The following is a 22,916-nucleotide window of genomic DNA, read 5'->3' as shown; positions in this document are numbered from 1 at the left end:
AGAAAAGACCTCTCAGATCACTCAGTCCAACAGTCAGCCCACCCCCTCCATGCCCACTGACCACGTCCCTCAGTGCCACATCCACACAGTTCTTGAACACCTCCAGGGACGGTGACTGCACCACCTTCATGGGCAGCCTGTGCCACTACATCACCACTCTTCCTGGGAAGAAAGATTTTACCAATATCCAACCTGAGCCTTCCCTCGTACAACATGAGGCCATTCCCTCTCCTGTTGCTGTTACCTGGGAAAAGAGGTCAACTCCCACCTCACTGCAACCTCCTTTCAGGTCACTGTAGAGAGCAATTAGAATATTTTTGTTATTTTGTTTTTTAATGTGAGTTGTTACCCCTCTTTCTTGCAGTAAAAGGAGATCCAGAATTTACTTGCCTGTGAACTATCTTTACAGGTGATGCCTAACCTCTTTTCTCTGCACTTCCCACAGTGAATTATCAAGGTGTGCTTTCTGGTCATAGGCCATGAGGATGTTTTTCAGTAGTTATTATATTCATGCAGATTTTTATTTTGGGAAGTGTTCTTTATGAGAAGTAGCAACTCAAAAGTGCCCTGAAAGTACAGATTTTTCCCAGATAACCCTGTTGTTTCGTCATTTCAGTATTTCCCTGGATGCTACTGAGGGTGGCAGCTCCCTGCTGCAGGCACCAGCTCTGCTGTCAGCTCCACGAAGCCATCAGACAGTTCCAGCTGCTGTGTAACATTACTTTTTTCCACGTGCTGTTAATAATTTTGTTGGCTGGGAAAGCCATATTTTGATCTTATCTGCACTCCAAACAGTTTGCGGAGAAAAAAGATTATTTAGGGATTGCTTAAATTTATTTTCTTATATGTTAAAGATGCCTTGTCAGTGTCTCTACTTGATGCTTGATTAACAAAGAGAAAGGTGAGTGATATTTCTGCTTCATGGTCTTATTGTGGTTTACACGGAAGCTTCATGGAAATGTGAAGAGACCTGAAAGGAGGTGTAAATTCTACCTGTGCTTGTTTAAAATGTAAGGGTGTAAGGGAAACATGGCCTGTGATATGGGTCCTGGAGGTCTGCCTCAGTTATTGTTTGTCACGTGCCAGCTGCAGAGGTCAGCGTGGGTCCTCTTCTCATGCTTGAGAAGACCTCTGTGAGGTCAGAAGCAGCCTGCGGGTGGTGCAGAACTCCCCTCAGCCTTTCTGGGTTGCTGCTGTGGGGAAGGGTTTACCATTAAGTTATCTTCTTAGCAGCAAAGCCTGCCGTGACCAGGGCAAAGCGAGCAGTGTGAGGCCTGTGGGTACGCAGCTGGTGGCCACAGGCTGCTGTAGGAGCAGATTGTTGTTCAGGGCTCACTGCTCTGAAGTCAGCATTTTCCCTTTCAATCCAGGCAGGAGGGAAAGGGAAGAAAGCTGTGTGTTTGCTTTGTGGCATAAAAGGAAACCCCACTGGTAGAAATTCTTGACTGTTAAACCCAAATAATGTGTGGATGAACGAGGCTGAAAGAAGCAGCGTGCAGCCATGTCAAAGCCCTGGATTCCGTGCTGAGAGGAGCATGGGGAATCTTTGCTGGAGGTGTTAGAGGAGCAATGTGCCACCTGTGCCGTGTACATGCACACCCAAGGAGCAGCCACCAGCCTAAGAGAGTGCACATGGCAGCATGAAAGCATAAAGCGTCTGCTCTTGGTGTCTGCCTGATGTCACAACAAGGAAAAAAGTGCTTTCCCTGGAAAGGAAGTAATTAAAAAATAAGGCTAAAGGCTACACTGGGAACTGCAGCACCCACCTGACTTCCCTCATGGGACAAAAGCAAATCTGCAGATAGGAGAGTATACATGAACCATCCAGCACCTGCACGCCCTCTGGAAAGCTATTTAATGCTGAGAGTCCAGCCAAGGCTCCCAGCTATGCCAAAGCAAATGGTTCTCATCTAGGGAAAAGATATGGTTATGCTGGAGGAAGTCTTTGTGGAATAACTGGGTCTTTTGACAGCTACAATTTAGAAACCTATTGTGACTTACGAATTTGGAACATTTTGTCTCCTAGACCCTTTTCTTCCTCCTCTCCATAGTCTGTCTTTTTAATTCAGTTTTATTTCCCTTGTCCTGAGAGGCCTTTATGTGACACGTGATAGCATGACACCTGCCATTCTTATCAGAAGGGTGGATGAGGTTGCAGGAAGTACAAAATATCCTCTGTAACACTGGAGAAGACAAAGAGGAAATTGAGATAAGGGAATTGCTATGAATCACTTTGTGGCGATGGTGAAACATCAAGATTGCATGAGCTACCAATTCCATGTTTCACGTGTTGGTCAGGAATACTTAAGGAAAAATATTGCTGTTCTGTATTTGGAATCCTTGTTCATATGTTTTGAGTGAGTTCCAGTAAGGTTTTATATCAAGTAGATTTGAAATCTGCCACACAGCTAAGCTTAACTACAGATCTGCCTATTTTACTCTCATTCTGCTTTATGTATTGAATAGAGTAAGAGCAGGCTCTTTTCACTTACTGTTTCTCCAGTTTCTGGCTGTTCTTTGAAATGTTCTACCTTTTGTGCTCTTAAAAAGGCAGTGAGCATCCTGGAGCAGCCAGGTCTCCCAAGTACACCTCTATGCCTCTGTCTTCATCACAGGCTGCTTTCATCTGCCAGCATCCCTTTGCCTTTCATTAGCTTTTCAGCCTAGCTCTTCACTGTAAAGCCTGTCGAGATTTGTATTTATGATTAAAATTACACATTGAGAAATGTGTGGGAGTAAAGGGATTAGGGAAACAGTTGCAGCAAGAAAAAAAAATACCAAATTACAAAATGAGGAACTTCCACACCTGTTTCACATTTCCACCCCACTGCTCTGGTTTGTATGCTCTTGCTTGGATGCTTTTGGGACCTATGAGATTTTTCTGCTGATGTCTCAACTGTGTGCATGCACTTGTTCTTCTCTGGGGTAATTGGGACAGGATCCTAGGCTGTCCTATCAAGTGCTACGTGTCTGCATGGCAAAGATGTAGCAAAACTGTTATTTCCTTGATTTGTGTCAGAATTGCTTCCAGAAGTAAGAAAAGGTGGAAAAGCTTGGGGTAGGGGCTTTCCACCTCTTCATTTAATTTCAATATACTGTTTAAAGATATCTCTGTGTGGGAGTTTAAGACACAGCAGTAGGATGCAGTTGGCTGGGTTGTGATGTTTTTGAGTTGTTGTTGGTTTTTTTTTAATTGTTTAAGTTTGTTTTTGTGGATTTAGGGTTGGATGAATAGCTTCTTTGAAATGCCATTCTGATGGAAAAGGCAGGTGCCTTACTACTGTCACCAGGTGAGGGCCTATCTCATGATTGCTTGCCAGACAGAGAAAATCACTTCATTAGATAGTGATATTTTTCTTTAATATAATCCTCTTACTGATGGATTTTGAGCTTAAAATACACCACGACCAATTTTCTTTGTACTCTCTTCTCCTATACTAGGGCAGTATTTGCAGAGTTTTCATATTTCTGCTATTTTGGACCCTCTTTTCTGAAGCTTCTGGTTGGAAATGCTTCAGATTTAAACATTTTGCATTGGAATTTAAGGAATGTGTGTAATTGGACTATAGATAGGCCAGAAGGACAATGTGAAGACCCAGCGGGCTTTAATGGAGAGCTGTATGCCAGTGGTGTGACATGGCTTTGAGAAAGCGGCCACCTGCCTGCATGCATGCAGCAACCTATTTCCACTAATGACCACTGTACGTGGATGTGGTGAATAAGGCTGTGGAGAGACATTACCTCGATGCCAGTTCTCGTCGGTGGTGATAAGGGGGGATCATAGAATCATTAAGGTTGGAAAAGATCTTTCAGGTCATCTAGTTTAATCATCAGCCCACTCACTCACGTCCCTCAGTGCCACATCCACACGGTTCTTGAACACCTCCAGGGATGGTGACTCCACCACTACCCTGTACAGCATGTTCCAATGCCTCACCACTCCTTCTGAGAAGAATTTTTTCCTAATATCCAACCTGTGTCTCCCCTGGCACAATTTACGCCATTATCTCTAGCATTCAAGAGGAACAAAGAGTCTGCCTGCCGGAGAGCAGAGCTCCTGGCTTGTGTAGCTGTCCAAAAGTGTACTGGGGCAAATGAAGGGCTAGTGGGAGAAGCTGACACCTAGAGAAGGAGGGGAGCCAAAAGACAACATAGTTGTAGACAGCCCAGTCTGTATCAGTCAGGAGCCAGCTGGGGCTGGAGGCTGGGAGGACATTTCCACATCACCGTGTTTTGCTCGCACTAATCATACTTGGAAATGCTGGAAGGAACGCAAATTTCTGTAAAGAGAAAAGAGTTTAAACTTAATTTCCTAACTTTATTTCTGTAGCTCCAATCTTATGGTGCTTAAACCTGTCCATGTTTGAGTTGGAAGTGGTGCAAACAGACATGACCTGGTAGGAAAGAAAAGAAGGAAGAGTACTATGGAGTAACTCCTTCATTTTGACAGCAGTAAAGCGGTACCCTTCACAACTGCAATAACCCCACTGTATTTTCTGCACCCTCCCCAGTCCAGGGGGAAATTGGCAGCACACTAACATACGATTTCTTCTTCTCACCTGGATGCCAGCCCCAGCCCAGCAGGCTGACTTGAGTGCCTGTGCAGCACAGGGCACATGGACACCCCTGTGCAAGGAGGCCCTGCAAGGCACCGCCGCTCAGATGGGTATTGCCTCCTGCAAATGAATCATGAAGCTTCAGTTCTCCTCTTCTTCCCTGTCCTAGATGTGCAGAATGATGAGTGCTTTCTGCAGAAGGAAGCTGCCGCTGTCAGAAATAGAGGTGATTGCTGTGGGCATGGTACATCTAATCAGTTTTATTGATGGCTGTGCCAGGTGAGCAAAACTTTTCCCTATGATGCTGTGAGTATTAAAGATATTTGTAACATGCTTAGGGAAAGTGTAAAGTTCCTGTAGGAGACAAAGCAAAAATCAAATATTAATGCCTCTATTACCAGCAGATGCTTTTAAAAGACAGTTGTAACCTGTGGGTTCAATCATGCAGAGTGAATTCAGCACGTAGGCTGCCACCATTTACTGCTATTGCAGATGATGCTGAATACTGTTAGGAGCTAATCTGATGCATTATTTTAATTTTTCCCTGACTCAAAAATGATCAGAGGTGCATGTGTTTGCTATCAGTGCCACAGTCTAACACTCTAGGTGATGAGTGATAACTCTCATCAGCCACCTGAAAGTTTCACGTGGAGTTGAGAGCTTTTTTCCCAATGCTCTATTCTGAAACACATGGAGTCTGCTAAGTGTCTTACCTGTGCTAAAGGCACAGAAAGATTTACAGAGCCAAGCAGTCTTTCCACTACTGCCTGCTCTTTCAATTTTAGCCTATGGTCTCTATGAATGGAATATGATTCCAATACACAAGAGACTATAATAATTTTCTGTCAGTAAGACACATGCTACATTCCTAGTGGTTCTTGGTGTCTGTGGAGTTGCTTTTGGGTTTTGCTTTGTTTAAGGCATGTGGGATTGGTGGTGAGTTCTGCAGTGTGACCGGATCCTGGAGGACCTTGTCTGCAGCTCTAAGGAGCCCAGGACTGCCTCATGGCATTTAGCTGAAGAAGCCTCCTTTACAGAATGGATTGCTGATAGTGCCAGCCGTAATTAGGCTTTCTAAACACTTTATCCTTAAATCTCTGACTTTTATTACTTCTAATTCAGCCAGTCTTATCAGACTGAAATCTCCTGCAGTAGGTGTACCTTAATACTGACTTGCTAAAAGCTAAAATTCTTGTGCCATTTCTGGGAACACTATTTGGGACAGCTGTTTAGGTTGTGTTGTGTCCTTGAAAATTTTACTGTGCTGAACTGTCGGTATTTATTTATTTATTTATTTAGTTAGTTTTGCAATTGATGAAGGACTTGAAATTCAGTGAGAACGTAAGGTTTGAAATGTGTCTTTTGATGTTTGTGTGATTAAAACCACTTGAGAAACTACAAGTCTTTGAAGAATTCAGGCCACACAAACTGGGAAAAGCCCTAGAGATTGATGTCTGAAGTCTTCATAGAGGGAATGACTTGTCCTGGTCTGCAAATGGTGAAGAAAGCTCTACTATCAATCACTATTCCCCATTGCAGTAACCTGCTACAGACCCAGCTGCTAGGCACAAGTGGTGGCTTCCCCTTCCCCCTCTTTCCCTCATGCCTTAGCATGGGAGTTGTTCTTACTTCATTGTCACATGCTATTGTTTTTACAGAATCCATATCTCATTCATTGTCTTGGAGAGATGGGTGCTCCTATTTGGAAGAAAAGTAAGATGCCTGTTCTTGAAGAAGCTGGGAGGTAGATATTGAGAGAAGGGAGAGAACTGCCCAAAGGAAAAAAATTATTTTACAGTCATATGGGATGGTTTGAGTCGGAAGGGACCTCAAAACCCCCATAGTCCAACCCCCTGCCATGCGCAGAACTGTCCAGAGCCCCATCCAACCTGGCCTTGAGTGCTTCCAGGGATGGGGCACTAAAGCTTCTCTGGGCAGCTGTGCCAGCATCTCACCACCCTCTGAGTGAAGAATTTCATCCTAATATCTAATCTAAATCTCCCCTCTTTTGGTTTAAACCATTCCTCCTTGCCCAATCACTATTAGATCATGTAAAAAGTTGGTCTCCCTCCTGTTTATAAGCTCTCTTCAAGTACTGGAAGGTTGCAATGAGGTCTCTTCTCCAGGCTGAACAAGCCCAGCTCCCTCAGCCTCTCTTTCATAGGAGAGGTGCTCCAGCCCTCACATCATTCTTGTGTTCCTCCTCTGGCCCCACTCCAATAGCTCCATGCCCTTCTTGTGCTGGAGGTCCCAGTCCTGGACGGAGTACTTCAGATGGGGGCTCACAAGGGCAGAGCAGAGGGGGACAATCCTCTCTCTCTCTCCCTGCTGGCCACCCCTCTGTTTATGCAGCCCAGGATACAGTTGGCCTCCTGGGCTACAGGCACACTGCTGGCTCGTGTCCAGCTTTTCATCCATCAGAACCCCCAAGTCCTTTCTCCACAGGGCTGCTCTCAATGGGTTCTTCTTGCAGTCTATACTCATATCTGGGATTACCCCAACCCATGTGCAACACTTAGCACTTGGTCTTGTTGAACTTCACTAGGTTCACATGAACCCACTTCTCAGACTTGTCCAGGTCTCTGCGGGTGGCATCCCTTCCTTCTGTTGCGTCAATTACACCACCCAGCTTAGAGTCATCTGCAAACTTGCTGAGAGTACACTCTATCCCACAATCAATTCAGTAGTTTTTATAAAAGTTTGAGTGATGCTAATTAAGTCATATAACTGTCTTCACAAGTGGCTACTAATAATGAGTTCCTCATTCACTGACCTCAAGCTTTGCAATGTGACTTGCAGAAGTACTTTTTGTTAACAGCTGCAACTGAAGACAGTTGATGCCATAGTCTGAATATAAAATTAAATCCAATTTTAGGTGCCATAGATGAGGCTTGAAAACAGGAGGATATTTTTTCCTTAGGTTTCTTTTTGTCAGATCTCCACCTTTAAGTCTGTGTTAGTATGTGTTCTTTCACCTCACAGGCATTTAGGGATAATAATTGCTGGCAGCAAAACTCTATAGCAGTAGAGGTGATTTTCTCAGTCATGCTCTAGGCAGTCTCATATAAACACCTGATTTGGCCACTCTAACATTAGCATTACTTACCTTTTGACCTTGACTACTCAGCTTCAACACTGAAGGGGTCTGGGGGAGGATGGTGTTGGTGTGAGCAACTACGTGCCATGACGGACTGCATTACTTGAGGGATTGTCACATTAGTTCACTCTAGTGGTGAAAATGTGAAGAGCATATGTCAAAAGAAAGCCAAAATATACACTTTCCCTCACTTCAATCTTTATTCCGGGACAAGGGTTTATCTGTGTAATTCTTCTCCGTTACAGGACGTGTATTAACACACTGTGGAATTTGTAATACACTGCATGTATTTTACTTGCAAATGCATGGGCCTGAATGGGGTTCAACTAGAGGGTGATGTGAGTGCAAGGATGCTGCTGACTACCTACAGAAAATCCTGGAGACATCCCAGCTGATGAGAAGAGGTAATGCTAAGGGATGAGGATCTACGGAGTTGGATGGCAGTCAGCTTCCCTTCTGGCATCAAGGACTGCCAAGCACAAGTCCTGGGAATTCATTTTCAGGCTCATGAAGCTACCAGGTGGCAGACAGGGTCAGGCTGGGTTCTGCCTTCTGCACTGGGATAGCTGGCTTTGGAGACACGGGGACAGTCATGGATATGTCTCTGAAGTGTCTTTTGACATGGCCTCCCACAGAACTCTCATCTGAGTGCTGAGAAACATGGACTGGATGAAGGGCCTGGCAGGTAGATTGGAGGCCCTCTGACCTTCTGGATTCAAAAGTAAGTAAGCAATCACTTGACACCAAGTGGCACAGCATGATGCAATGGGTCAGTATTATTTGATATCCTTGATCTTGGATATTGAGCCAGTGTGCACCTTCAACTGTTGTGTGGGAGGCATTAAACTGTGCATTGGGCAAGGAAAGGCTTGCTATGCTAGGTGACAGAACAGCACTCTAAAATCTAGGATCTGGGACAGTGAAAACTTTGTGAAGTTCAGTGAGAAGTGCAGAGTCTGCACCTGGAGCAGAACAATTCTGGGCATCAGTGCAGGCCAGGAACCTACTAGCTGGCAAATACGTGTCATATAAACTTACCATCTTCTGCTCCATTTAAATACTGTATGACCTCCAGAGATCCTTCCCAACCTTAGCTGCTATACAGTTTTGGTCTAGGGAGGCAGTAAGCATAGTTCTCCTCTCCTTACTTACTACATTTGCTTTATCTTTGCTTCCTTTTTCTCTTGAAAACAGAAGTCATATAGAGTAGGAGGAACCTACAGAATGTGCCTATTACAATTCTGTGAAAGAACCCATGCAGAAGGTGAAATGCTGGCCAATTCCATCCACTGAGTGGATGTGTTAGGGAGATTTCCCTACTGCTAGCCTTTTCTCTCCAGACAAGGAGCTAAAGTCTACATTCATTCAAGTCTAAAACTTGAATGTAGGAAGTTCCATGCAAACATGCAGAAGAACTTTACGGTAAGGGTGACGGAGCCTGAAACAGGTTGCCCAGTGAGGTTGTAGCATCTCCTTCTATGGAGATATTCAATACCTGTCTGAATGCCTATCTGTGCAGCCTGCTGTAGGGAACCTGCTTTAGTAGGGGGGGTCAGACTCCATGATCTCTTGAGGTCCCTTCCATCCCCTGCAATTCTGTGACTCAGTGATTCTCTCTCTCCAGCCCACTTGGCATGCAAGTAGGGCTCATTGTAGGATCCCTTGGATCACAAACAAAGCAAGCTTGCTTAGCTGTTCTCCTGACCTCCTTACCTTGTTTTCCATGAGCACCTCCTTACCCCTGCAATGTGATCTCCTGCTCACACGCTGTTTTCACAGTAACATGTACTGGGTGTGACGTGCTGAGCAACACGCAAACAGCAATTTCACTTCTCAGGGAGTTCCTCTGGCTTGACAGCTCATGCTGTTGACTCATGACAGATCTTTAACCTGGAGAACCACTGCTCTAGACTCAGTTTTTCTGGAGGACAGGACTGCGCTGTGCACCTGAGCTGCACTATGCGTGTGCTGATTGTTTCAGAAGTATGCAGCGAGTGTTGGATGGCTGCTAAGTGTTGTATTGATTCACATCCACACAGCAACTGAGATGTGCATCTTATGGTAAGAACACTAAGCCCCCCGTTTGTTCAAAATACATTCATAGCTGAAGAAGTCATAATGTTTTTTTTGAAGGCAATGAAACATGCATAGAAAAAATTCTTGTAAATCGGTAATGGTTAGCTTTCACCTTTATTGCTTATTTAGCCTATTGGGTTGGTCTTTTGGTTTCTTTTACGGGTTGGGATGGGGTCCCGGGTCAGATTCTGGAAACAAAGAGAGTATTTTTATTAATTAAGAAATACGATGTTTGAGTTCTAAATTAAATCAGAATTCTCTTAAGCTGCCCTGCTGTGATTGCTTTTATGCAGAACTTCTGGCAGAGAGTCAAGTGTTGTCACCATTCCTGTGCCCAGTGTTTGCTATTTAGGCATGTATTCAGGGATTTCTGGTGAAGACAGGGCAATATTAATGGCTCTGTGCAAGCCCGAGTAAAACTTCACCCAAACATGGGCATACAAGTCCAAGACAGTTTGTGTCCAACCAGCATGAATGCACATGGGCTAGAAAATGTTGTGCTAGGATCTGCGTCCTCATCTGGTTCGTGTGTATTTCACTGGTTTGCTATAAAGAGACTCTGTACTCATCTATTCTGACTTTCTGCACCATAAAGTCTTTAAACAATATTCTTGAACTTATTCTGTGTTGACTGAAGGTGCACATTTAGGAAAGAGGAGGAGGAAGGAATCTGACCTGAATTTACAGAAGTCCATTAATGGAGAGTTCATTGCAGCCCTTAGTAAAATATCTCAACGTTAATTACCTTCACAGTTAATTACCTTCAATTATCATCACAGTTACGTATTTAATATTTATTTCTCATCTAAGCTTTCTTCAGCCTTTGTGTACTAAAGCTTATGATGCCTCACTTTGCTGCAGCCAGGAGATTAAATGTGACATCAGTTCTGACGTAGATGCTGGACCTCACCATAACAATCATCAGCACTGGGAAGAACTGGGACTGACGTGCCCTAGTGGGGTTTCTGCCTTCCCTGATTTTTTTTCCAGAGACATCACAGCTTGTGCAACCTTCCACGGAGTAAGGTCCGTTCTTGGCATGGACTGCAGAAGCACTGTCAGATTTTCAGCTTCTTTGACCCCATGTGTCAGCCTCAAGACATGTGGGCTGAAGAGAAATGGAAAGGGACACATCTAAAAAATATTGCAGAGCTTTGTTTCTCCAGTATTGTTTCCACAGATTTGCTTTAAGAATCAAATTAGGCTGGCAGGAGGAGCTCTTTTATTCCCTCGTGGTATAAATCTAAAATGCTTTCTTGCTATGGAGAAGACATTTAAATTTGCAGCTGTGTGGCAGCTATCTATATCTTTCTGGAAATCACCTGCATTTATTCACCCTTAACAGCACTGTCACTTGTTCTCCTTGACTTTACAAAGGAGATGCAAGGATTAGATTTCCAGATGCTGTGAATCCCTTTCTTAGAGACCAGTTTGAGTTCCAGTCTGAAGTAAGACATTTTGCTGGGCACATGTTGGAGCACATTAGTCATGAAAGCGGTTGTAATCCATCAGTGATATTTGTCTGTGTTACTGTACCTGGTTAGCTGACACCAACTCCATCGTACTTGAAATCTGCTGACTTTACTGATAGGTTGGGCTTGCTGCCTCACCTAGAAAAATAAGGAAGTTGAAAGACACAGTTTAAATAATGTTTATAAAGGATCTGAGCCAATCCTTATGGGGAGAAGAGACATCTCAAAGGGACAAGAGTTTTGGAGCCTGCTGATTACTCATTTCATAAAACCAGAAAATCAACATGTATATGTGTAATGAATAAAGGTAGATTATATATCGTGTACAGGTTGCTTGAGAGTAGGTTGGAAAAGGGCTTATTCTCAAGGTAATGTATAAATTAATGATCATAGAATCACAGAATGGCCTGGGTTGAAAAGGACCACAGTGATCATCTGGTTTCAACCCCCTGCTATGTGCAGGGTTGCCAACCACCAGACCAGGCTGCCCAGAGCCACATCCAGCCTGGCCTTGAATGCCTCCAGGGATGGGGCATCCACAGCCTCCTTGGGCAACCTGTTCCAGTGTGTCACCACCCTCTGTGTGAAAAACTTCTTCCTAATATCTAACCTAAACCTCCCTCGTCTCAGTTTAAAACCATTCCCCTTTGTCCTATCACTATCTGCCCTTGTAAACATCCGTTCCACACAGACAGTTATGAGTATTTTTTATTAGGACATTTAAAATACATGTCCTGTTTGTTGTTAAGAGTAAGCACCATTCACTTCTGGCTGATGAGCTATGAGATTTTACTCACATCATTGCATGAGTAGAAGAATGAGCTTTATGTATGAGCTTCACGCACCTTTGAAAGCCATACTTGGTTCTACTTAGCCCCATTTGCTGCTCAGAATAAACTCTGCTGGAAATCCTAATGGCTTTAACAGATCTCATTCTAAATACCTCTTTGGAAGAGATTCTTAATGTGTTTTTACTCACTCTAATCTCTGCTGCGTTCATTAAGAAACACTTTGAATCGAAATGGCTACAAACTTGCTATTTTTGTACTCTTTCCATTTCTGAAAGGTTTGCAATTCAGGAAGGTTGTATGCTAGCTAATTCACTGCAGCTGAAATTAATCATAGAAATGTTTTTCTCTCCTTGTTTTACTTTTTTTTTTTTTCTTTCCAAACCATTACTTTTAATTGAGGAGATGGTGATTATTACACTGGCATTTACTTTTCATAGAGCGTGATTCACAGAATACGCCTTTGTTTGTGACTGAGTTGAAACCTACATTTTACTTGCACAGTCCTGGTAGACAGAGCTGCTTTCCATGATTTCATACAAAGGGACTGACCTAACCTTTTGAAGTTTTACTCTTGGCTTCCTTAAAATCTGCATCAATCTTAGACCTGATCAGTTCTTGGCTGGATAACACCCTATTAATCAGGATGAAGATGCTGAGTAAAGCAGCATAAAGGATCATCTTTGTTGCATCTGAGCCAAGCTGTGCACACGTAAGCTTATATTTGGCTGCCAGTTCCCTGACGTTATTTTGCTTTTGTTCAGCAAGGAATGCATTACTCCACCAGAGGTAGGTTAAAAAAAAAAAAATCAAACAAAGCAAGCATTTTACCTCTTCCATTCTTTCATCTTCTTGGTTCTGAAGCTGCATTCAGTATTTCTTACTCAAAATCCTCTTTGCTCAGACTCTTGCTAACTTCTTCAAAACAAATGGACATTCAAGGAGACCTCCCAACCATTTGGAAGAGTTCGTTGTGGTTCACCCCCCACAGTACTCTTGCCATGGAAGCGTCCAAGTGCTTGGTTTCTCCAGCCTCTCCTTTGCCTTCTGCAGCCTTCTTCCTTCTCCTATTCTCATTCATCCCCTTCAGTTTCTAACTAGCCTATGTGGAAAATGTCACTTCTTGTATCTGTCACCAACAGAATGGTCAGCCCCCCTCCACAGAGCACTGTCCTTTTTCCCCATTTGCCTTCAAGCATGTTCAGTGTATTTCCTAGAGCCACTGTCTTTTGCTTTCCCCCAGATCTACTTTAGGTCTCTTCCACTCTGTTTTTGTCCCCTCCACAATATGTTACCATGCTGTTACACCCTATCATCTCTAGAAGGTTTTTGACTTCTGGTTCTCTTCCTTTCAGGTCTTTGTCCCTTCCATTCTTTTTGCAGAAGGATGCTGTCCCTCAGGGCTTCTCTTGGCTTTCCTATCTGCTGCCCCTCTGGACAATGTCAGCCCCAAACACAGCTTTGACTTTTATCTTATTTCTCCCTACAGCTAAAAGAAAACATGATGTGTCCTCCTGACATCCCTTCGTGGATACCTGGTCATGGCCAAAAGGCCGTATCTTTTCACGCTTCCTCCCAGCTGTACTTCTTGTTCCACAGACCTGTAAACTTTGTTTCCTATAATTTGGCCCTAATGTCCAGGCTTTGTACAAATATTTCCATTCCTTCCTGCCCTATGCTTTCTAGACAAGTTCTCACGTCTGTTCAGCCTCCTGTGCTATTTTCCTAGTTTCAGCCATTCTGTTCACCTACGACTGGCTCTGCTCTCCTTGCACTGCATGTTCACTAAGCACTTGTTTTCAAGCTGCCTGTCCTGTCAATTATTCTGTAATGCCTCCTTCAGGTCTTTCTTCTCTGCAAACAGAAACCTCCCTTGATCTCCTCCATCACTTCATTCAGCTCAACTTGTCAGGCTTTTTGGTTTCTGAGATGCTGAGCTTTCTCTAGTTGAAGCCAGGGCAGGCAAGTCATTTCCCTGATGGAGGAACCCCTAACCACATAAGCGTGGTCTTCACCTCAGCACCTTCTTCTGGAAAAATTAAGCACATTGGTTTTCATCTCTGGGGCAGCAAGTACAAAGTTCACCTTCTCAGCTGAGGCCTTTGGAGCCAGGTCCCTGTTCCAGTTCTCCAGCGACCATACAGTAATCTGCCTTGAACATGCATTTCCACAGCACGGCCTGCTGACTGGAAAAACAGAAGGCTCTGACTCAGAAATGCCCTGATTTGGAAAGGTTGATGGCCGCACCCCATGGAACAGAATGGCTGACCTTTGCTGGAGCAGCTGCTCTGCTACAGTGACCCAAAAGCGATATTTAGTCAAAATATGAAAAGCCACTATGCTTTCCTTCCAATGTTGCCTCGGCCAAAGAAGAAAAAAAAAAAAAAGAAAGAAAAGAAAAAGGACACTCATTGTTCAGGAGGTGGAAACTTGCCTTGCCCTGTCTGCTCTTGACTGGCAAAGAATAACAGACATTATTTCACTACGTTCTCTCCTGTTTGTCAACCTGCTGTGCGTTTTGTAGCCCACAAAAGTTTGATGACCAGGTATGACATTTGGAGCTCTCTAATGTTTGAGCTGATTATAGCATTGAAGATCAAGGTGACTGGTGCCCATCCGGAATGGCCTATGAGGAATCACAGCAGAATTGTAGCATAGAATCCTGCTGTTCCTGGAGTAGAGATGTGAAGAAGGAGATCAGTAGTTTCCAAGGGGGAGGAAGACCTTGTGTTCCTCTCCAATGGTAGGAATGCGATTGGTTTTCTGCCTCAGCACCACCAGATCTTCATAATGTTTTTTCCATCTGACCCACATTTATTTTTGTAAGCATGGTTTCTGGGTGTTTCGGGAAAATGTGTCATATGCTGACTCACAGTAAAGAAGTGATCAAAAAAGGACAACAAATTTTCTTTTAGGCAAAGCAGTGGTGTCCCATGCGTGTATCTAACTGATGTTATCCACCTTTCTCATGCTGGATTGCAAACAACCAAAAGCTGGGGAAAGAAATTCATGTTTGAGATTGACTGTGCCTGGGGACCTCACATGGAAGCCATTGTGTTGCTAATTAATGAGGATAGATCCTGGGTCTCAGAATGCAAACTGCAGGAAACCATGGCCATGGGATGCTCGAGCATAGCACCGTGGCATCCTTCTCCAGACTCCTAGAAAATTTGTGCCAAAGCACGAATGGTCTCAAAGGCGGCTTTCTGGTGTGCAGCATCACACCAACACTATCAAACAATAGGGGAATTCCTTCTGAAATGGGGGCAAAATGCTACGTTTCAAGGGTACTTTTTCTGCTAATGTCCTCCAGATGTCTCTCAGTGAAAAAATACCAGGTGAAAAGAGGAAGGGAAAAATATTCACGTTCAAGAGTTGTGTGAGATAAAACATCTGAGAAGAGAATGGAAAAATCAGGAGAGGGAGTAATATGCTGATCCTGTCTGTGGTTCCAGGGCAGCCCTGCTTCCTGAGAGCTGTTTGTGCAGCGGGGATGGAAGAAGCCGCACAAGGCATCAGATGTCCCCTGTGTGTATGGGGAGCAACACTGTGACATCTTCTGGGAACACTCACATGAGAACACCTGCTGAGATCTTGGCACACAAAGGGACTTGAGGTGGCACCGGATGTGATGTGCTAGTCTGCTTTTTCAAACAAGTTGGATGCTGGGTGCAATGGTGCACCATCTCACTTTGCTTCAGGGTATGTTGGAGTGCTGCAAGCCTGGTGGCAGCACTTTCCACCCCAATGTGCGTGGGCCATTAGCTTCCAGCAGGATCCAGGTGCTGCTGCCTTGAAGCATGTGTAACAGACCACAGCAGTGAGTGTAGGGCTGCGTGAAGTCCTGTTTCAACAGGACTGCAACACAGATGTAAACATTTTTGCCTCGAGTTTTCTTGCAGAACCCCCTCAAGCTCAGTGAGGAAATGAATCCCATTTATCCAATGGTGGAGATTGCAAGTAGAGGACTGTAGATTGCATTGCCACTGGCATCATCCTTCTCCACCGATTAGAAACTGGGCACTGATCGAAGAGCCCTCGCACCCTTTAAGAGTTGCTTGCTCTGCACGGGAGCAATGTGAAGGGAATACAGTAGTATACTTCAACTAATTGACTCCTTCTGTATCATCGGATGTGCTAATGATTTGTTGGACAGTTATCAAGCTGTTTAATCTTTAGCCCATGCAGGATGTAGTTAGGAATAATATCTTTTGTACACGATCCATGTGTGTCACGCTGCAAGGACAGGATCCATCTCCCCACTGGGATGTTGCAAGGAAGGAGGAAAACCTCCAAAAACAGTCTTAGCTCCTATGACTCACAGCATCTGGATTAAAGGTATTAAACTTCTGCTGGGGGCAAGGGGAAAATCTTAGTTATGTTAATATGAATAGATTTTAGCTAGGACCTTTTTCATCACCGCACTACCCTATACTTTTCTTACAAGAATGAGGCTTCTGCAAAAAAGGCTTTCTTTTTAAAAAGTAAAACAGTACTATTGCTATCTCATCTAGGGTAAATTCACTAAACCAACAAAGAATCTGGTAGCAATAATCATCATACGGTGACCTTTTCTTTTGAAAGCTGGAAAGTTTTTGATAAATGAGGCAGTGATTAGGGAAAGAAAAGCAGTGCAGCACTGGCTAGAAGAGCTGGGTTCTCTTCTCTGCTGTGGGTTTTATGTGTGCCAAAGTATAAGTCATTTAAAGCATGCACTGGGAGAGAGACTGCTAATTGTATGGCTCTTATTCAGAGTGCTCATGCTGAGGCGCAAACTCTAAACTCCCAGTGCTTGCATTCAATTGCAGCTCAAGCAAAGCTGTGCTTCTGTCAGTCTGTGTATCTGACAAATGATCTTTGGAAATTTCAAGCCTGTACACAGGATTGAATGCCCTTAGTTAGTGCCTGCTCTGAACTTAGTACCTCACCTTTCCACATTACAGGGGGCAGTGTGAATCCCTTATGACTACTCCTGTGACTAAAAATGTAGATGTGAGAGTATTGTGAAATACTCCAACACAGTAGCCTTAAATTTTATAGTAAAGCACATAGGAAAACGTGTTACTGCAGCACAGTATGACTACTATAAATCAATAGGTGTGAGGGACTGCATGGTGACCACTGGGATCTCACTGGGAAGCCTATCAATGGAGCATCTTCTTCCCCGTGTCTTATAGAGAAAATAGTAGGGGATGAATTAAAAAAAATGTAACAGGTAAAGGAGATGTAAAAGAGACAAATTAAATAAGCAAACATAGCCTTATTTACGCTGTATGCTAATTTTAGTATGTTTGACTTTACAACTTCAGTAACATTTTAGCACGGTGGCAATATCTGTGCACTGATTATATCCTCACACGCCTTTCTAATTAAGCTATTCCAAAACAGTTACAGACAGATCTCCTCCACAGGAACATCAAAACAAACTGGAGTTTAACACTTCAAACTATCTTGGAATAGAAATGTGCTAGAGGAATTGAACATGCCCTCCCGATATGTAAATGCTCTCATTTCCAAGCTGCTTCCTCCCCTCCTTTCCCCTTCAAGTATAATTCTACCCTGGAGGGAAATCTCGGGCCTCAGGAAGAAGCTGAGAATTAGGCTGCAAACTTAAAGGAAATCCATTGTCAACCCTGAAGTGTTTATCATTGACTCAGAGGAGTGAGCACCCAAAATTCTCCCCTGGGAAAGCAGATGGACTTCTGTGACTGCATAGTGCTTGATTTAGTGGCATGAGGCTACCCTGGGTGGAAATGCACCAATCACAGGAACAATAATACTGCTGTCCAGGGGCATCTCTAACAAAATGCCACACAGGAGCTAGTGTGGGGTGAGGAGCATTTTTTTAAGTTGAAGAAGCTGAGAAAAATTTTGCCCTGAGTACAAGTGCAGATTCTTCATCTCCTGCAGGAGGCAACGCTTCCAAGCTACAGGTTTTCTGCTGATGAAAATTTTAAGTTAGTAGTGGTGTTTTGATCAGTTTATGGGGGGTTTATGAGATGTCCACTCAGCTCTGTGGCAGTTGCAGTCTGTCACTCTCGGCTCATAAACCACAAAGAAGAAGCCATAAACTGCATGGCCATGTCACGGGGCATCCATTCCAAGGGAACTTCTTGGCAGGTCTTTCCTACAACATGTACCCTGACCTCAGATGAACAAGCTGGGAACTACCAACAATCCCAGTGAGAAGCATGAGTTTTTTTAATTATAGACTACTGTTAGTTTTGCTGTAGTTTCTCACCCTCTGTTCCTTCTTGTTTCACAGGATATCAGTCCTACCTGCTAAGCAATAACAGGCACCTCGATGAGTTTGCTTCACCTCCACTGCGACTGTGCATTCTCTGTTGTTGTCCTGCAAGCAGCAGCTCATTTTGCTGTCATTTTTCATGCAATCATGGAATCATTAGGGCTGGAAAAGACCCCTCAGACCATCTAGTCCAACCTCCAGCCCACCCCCACCGTGCCCATTGACCACGAGGTAACTTTGTCCCCTTGCAAATAGCTGCATTTGGAAAACCAGAGGCTGCAAACCAGGAGACCATCAATAGTGCTGCTAAATAAAGCAGTTCCCTCCTTTGGGGAAAGGTGCTGCTGCAGTGCCTGCTGATTGCTCATGAGCAGAGGACAGCGGCCACCCAGCAGGCTGCAGCACGCACAGCAGCATGCTGGCTGCCCAGCTGGCCCCACTTGATACTGCTGGCTGAGCTGGTGCCACCACGCTGCACTGTCATGCAGTGAAGAAAAGACTGTCACGCAGCAGCCGGGACACGTGGGGTGAAACAACGTGGCCGGACGCGCTCACCTGCTGCCTGCTTTGACAGGAGGGCTGCAGGGAGGTTCCCAGCATGAACTGGATGGGGCAATCGGCAAAAATACTGCTGCTTTTCATCAGGGTCCCAGAAAGCAGAGGTGGGGTGGCTCAAGGGGCGAGCCCAAATTTACTCACCCTTCCATGTTCCTGAGACCTGGCCTGGATGCAATGGAGCAGAACTAGGCATATTTGTTCTGTCTTTTATGAATAATGGCTGCAGCGTACTTTGATAACATAGCAATGGGACTGATGCCATCTTATCTCCAAGTGAAGATGCCAAGAAATGAAATCATAGAATCACAGAGGTTGGAAAACACCTCATGTACTCCAACCATCAGCCCACCCCCACCATGCCCTCTCACATCCCTCGGTGCCACATCCACACGGTTCTTGAACACCTCCAGGGACGGTGACTGCACCACCTCCCTGGGCAGCCTGTGCCACTGCCTTACCACTCTTTCTGAGAAGATGACTTTTCTAACATCCAACCTGGACCTCACCTGGCACAACTTAAGGCTGTCATCTCTCATCTTATCACTGGTTAAATGGAAGAAGAGGCTGACCCCACCACACCAAAACCTCCTTTCAGGTAGTTATAGAGAGCAATAAGGTCTCCCCTGAGCCGCCTCTTCTCCAGACTGAACAATCCCAGTTCCCTCAGCCACTCCCCACAAGACTTGTGCTCCAGACCCCTCACAGCTTCAATGCCCTTCTCTGAACCTTCTTGACGTTTCAGGGCCTTGATGTCTTTCTTGTAGTGAGGGGCCCAAAATTGAACATAGTACTCGCGGTAAGGCCAGTGCTGAGTACAGAGGGACAATCGCTTCCCTGCTCCTGCTGGCTTCACTATTTCTGACAAGTTTGGATGCCATTGGCCTTCTTGGCCACCTGGCCACACTGCTGGCTCATGTTTAGTCAGCTATTAACTAATGCCCCCAGAATGATGAAGTAGTAGCACAACGTGAAGGTCAGTTTTTGGATGGCAACCTTGAGCCCAGGAGGTAAGCATCAGGCCAGTCATCACTGTCAGAGAACCATCTCCAGAAACATTAATTATTCAGAGCGGGCGAAGCCAATAGGCAGTGGGGCTGCAGACCAAAGCCATGTGTGGAGAGGCGGTGACAGGTCCCCACCCGGGCCTTGTGGCCTCACAGAAGGAAGGCAGAAACCACAGCAACCTCCCCGCTGCAGCTGCAGCCCAACTGGAAACGGTGCTGCTCCTCGTGCTGCCAGGCTCCCGTTCCTCAGAATGGTTTGTTTACAGCCGTGTCTAAAATAAACGTTGCCTACATTTTCTTCTTCTTCTTTTTTTTCTACTCCTGTTATTCCTGCGGAGCAAGTTGGATTCCTTTCTGACTCACGCATGATTAACTAACTTCCAGCTGCATTATCTTTATTGTTGCTGCCGATGCGCCAGCCAGCGCTCAGCACGAAGTGTAGACCCCAAGCTGCGTTGGCAGGGCTGCCGCTTACAGAAAAGGATTTTTTCTGAGAGCCGGAGCTCGGCGATTTATTGTTATTATTTTATTTTTTTCTTTTTCATTATTATATTTTTTCTTCAGGCAAACACGTGCTCGGCTCTCTCGGGAAGCGAAGCGCAGCCGCCCCACGCCGGGCGTTACACCGAGCCCAGCCCGTGCAGAGCGCGGCTCCCCGCGGCGGGCAGCCCAGCCCCGGGACTCGGGCCTGAGGGCCGGCGGTTAAGGCCGAAGCAGCCCCAGGGCCCGGCACCGGGAAGCGGGAAAGGGAAGGAAGAGGCCGAGCCCAACGGGAGCCGCGCGGCGGCGGACGAGCACCCGAGGCACCGCCCGGCCGAGCCGCCCCTCTCGGGCTATCGCCGCGGGCCGCCCCCGCCTCCGGCCGTCCGCCGCCCGGGAGCCGCCCCCCGCCGCCGCGGCGCGGCCCGCCCCCTCCCCGCCCTCCCTTCCCGTCGCCGTCCCCTCCCAGGAAGGAGCGCGGAGTCGGCGGCGCCGCGGGCCCGGCATGGAGTAGGGCGGCCCGGGGCCGTGCGGCGCCGCGCGGCATGGAGCTGGGCCCGGGACCCTGCGCGCTGCCCGCCGGGGCCGGCGCCGGGAGCGGTTCGGGCGGCCCGTGCGCCGAGATGCTGCAGGTGGCCGAGGAGGCCTTCCGCGGCGGCAACTTCGAGCTGGCGGCCGAGATCTACGGCTCGGAGCTGGCCGAGCTGCCGCAGCCCGAGCGGGGCCTGTGCCTCCGGCGCGCCGACGCGCTGGCGCGGGCCGGCCGCATGGCCGAGGCGCTGGACGCCTACGGCGCGGCGGCGCGGCTGGCGCGGCTGCGGCCCGAGGAGCTGCGGGAGCTGGCCGAGAGCTTGGCGCTCAGCATCCGCGACAAGGAGCTGCGCCTGCCGCCCCCGCCGCTCGCCTCCTCGGGTGGCGGAGCCGAGGGCGAGGCGCTGGGCGACCCGGCCTGCTGCCGTCCGCCGGAGCTCTTCGCCTGCCCGCTGTGCCGGCGGCTGCTGTGCGAGCCCGTCACCCTGCACTGCGGGCACACCCACTGCCGCCGCTGCGCCGAGCCCGGGGACTGCGGCCGCTGCCACCGGGCGCGCCGCCCCGCCGAGCCCTCCGCCGCCCAGCCTCAGCCGCCCGCCGCCCGGCCGCGGGTCAACGTGGTGCTGGGCAACCTGCTGCAGAAGTGGTTCGGCGCCGAGAGCCGGGCGCGGCGGCTGCGCGCCGAGGGGGACGAGCTGCGGGAGAGGCAGGAGCTGCCGGCCGCGCTGGAGAAGTACGACCAAGCGCTGGAGATGGGTGAGCGGCGGCTCGGGGGGGGCGCGGCCGGGGACGGGGGAGCCCTGCGGGAGGGGAGCGCCGGGAGGGGGCCGCTCGGGGGGCCGGGAGCGGGAAGGAGTTCCGGCCGCAAGTTTGGAGAACGAGCCCTCCCCGCTGTCGCCCGGCGGGGAGCTGCTATTTTTGTCCCGCGGTTATTTTCGTCCCCGCTCGGAAGGTGTCTCGCGTTGAGCCGCCTGCAGTCGATGACTCATTATGCAGCATTTCTAGAAAATCCCCTCTCGTGTTTGTGGGGGAACCGTCTTCCACGGAAGCGTGCGCGGCCGCGTCGGCGTCCGGCTGCGGCGTGGCCCCGTGGCTGGTGGCTGCCATCCGCGGGCATTCGGTGCGTGCCGCTGCGCTTCCAGCCAGACGCGGCCATCGAAAGCGCTCAGTAACGTATAAATATGTGGGAAGGCTCGGATTGTTTTTGTCTCAACGCCGTGTCAGGATAAATCAGCGTTGTGACTTGTGGAGAGCATCAGCCCGTGTTTTGAATGTAACCTCTTTAGACAATTTCACCTCCTTAGGTTTGTTTGTGCGTGGCGTTCTCGGAGGAGCGGGGGTTTAAATGAAGGGCCCCGCGGAGGGAGTGCAGCCCTGGTTGCCTGTGGGAGGTGGGTCCTCTGCACTGGTTGTAGCCTCGTAGTAGCACGGTGTATGGGCGTAGGCACGGGGCTGGGAGCTGGGATCCCTGCACGGCCCCCCTCCCCCCGCCATAGACGTCTTGCTTTGGTGGGGGAGGAAGGCGAGCCAGCCGCCGTGGCGTTACGGGGGCGAAATCCTGCGGGCAAATCTCACTGAGACGAATGAAACGTGAAGAAAGCATTCCTCCTCAGCGGAGGAGCTCCTTCCCTCCTTTGAACAGAACCGCGTCCTTCACCCCCACCTTCCGTTAGTCTCAGCAAGGGGCTGAGACTTGGCTTTGTTCTGCGCTGTTGCTATGCCTGGACGTGGGCTTCTTCCTCGCCACAGCTCTTGGTTGGCAGTGGGAAGCCGAGGGCTGCGTGCAGCACGACTGGTCTGGCTGCTCGTGGCTCCTCCATTGAGAGCCTGCGCTCTCAGTAAAACTATTACACGGTTTAGCTGAAGTAATCTCTAGTAAAGTAGGGCAGGACGGAGAGCTTGGGAAGGAAGGTGAAGCAGAGGGAGGGGAGAGGCTCAATGTAGGTCACAGGGAGTTTTTAGCAAGGCAGCCTCAAAAGAAAATAAAAAAAATCCCAAAAAATAGCTGCGGGTGCAGGAGAGGGAGGTGTGGCAGCAGCATGCTTCGTGCTGCTCTGTGTGTGGTGGCCCAGGGGGACGCAGTGTGCCTGTCCCTGCAGCACGTCCT

At 47.4% G+C, this 22,916-nt stretch overlaps 1 protein-coding gene across 1 annotated transcript in view; it reads left to right on the top strand.

The window, feature by feature from the left end:
* Window positions 1-20,712: 20,712 nt before the first annotated feature.
* Window positions 20,713-22,916, top strand: part of LONRF2 (LON peptidase N-terminal domain and ring finger 2) — a 34,454-nt gene continuing 32,250 nt past the window's right edge. The window contains exon 1 of the mRNA XM_085214022.1: window positions 20,713-21,565. Within this exon, the coding sequence (XP_085070148.1) occupies window positions 20,824-21,565 (742 nt within the window). The 5' untranslated portion in view covers window positions 20,713-20,823. The remainder of the gene's footprint in view (window positions 21,566-22,916) is intronic.

This window comes from Meleagris gallopavo, chromosome 1, assembly GCF_905368555.1.
Source record: "Meleagris gallopavo chromosome 1, MGAL_WU_HG_1.1, whole genome shotgun sequence".
Classification (NCBI taxonomy): domain Eukaryota; kingdom Metazoa; phylum Chordata; class Aves; order Galliformes; family Phasianidae; genus Meleagris; species Meleagris gallopavo.
This window is presented reverse-complemented; position numbering and strand designations above follow the sequence as displayed.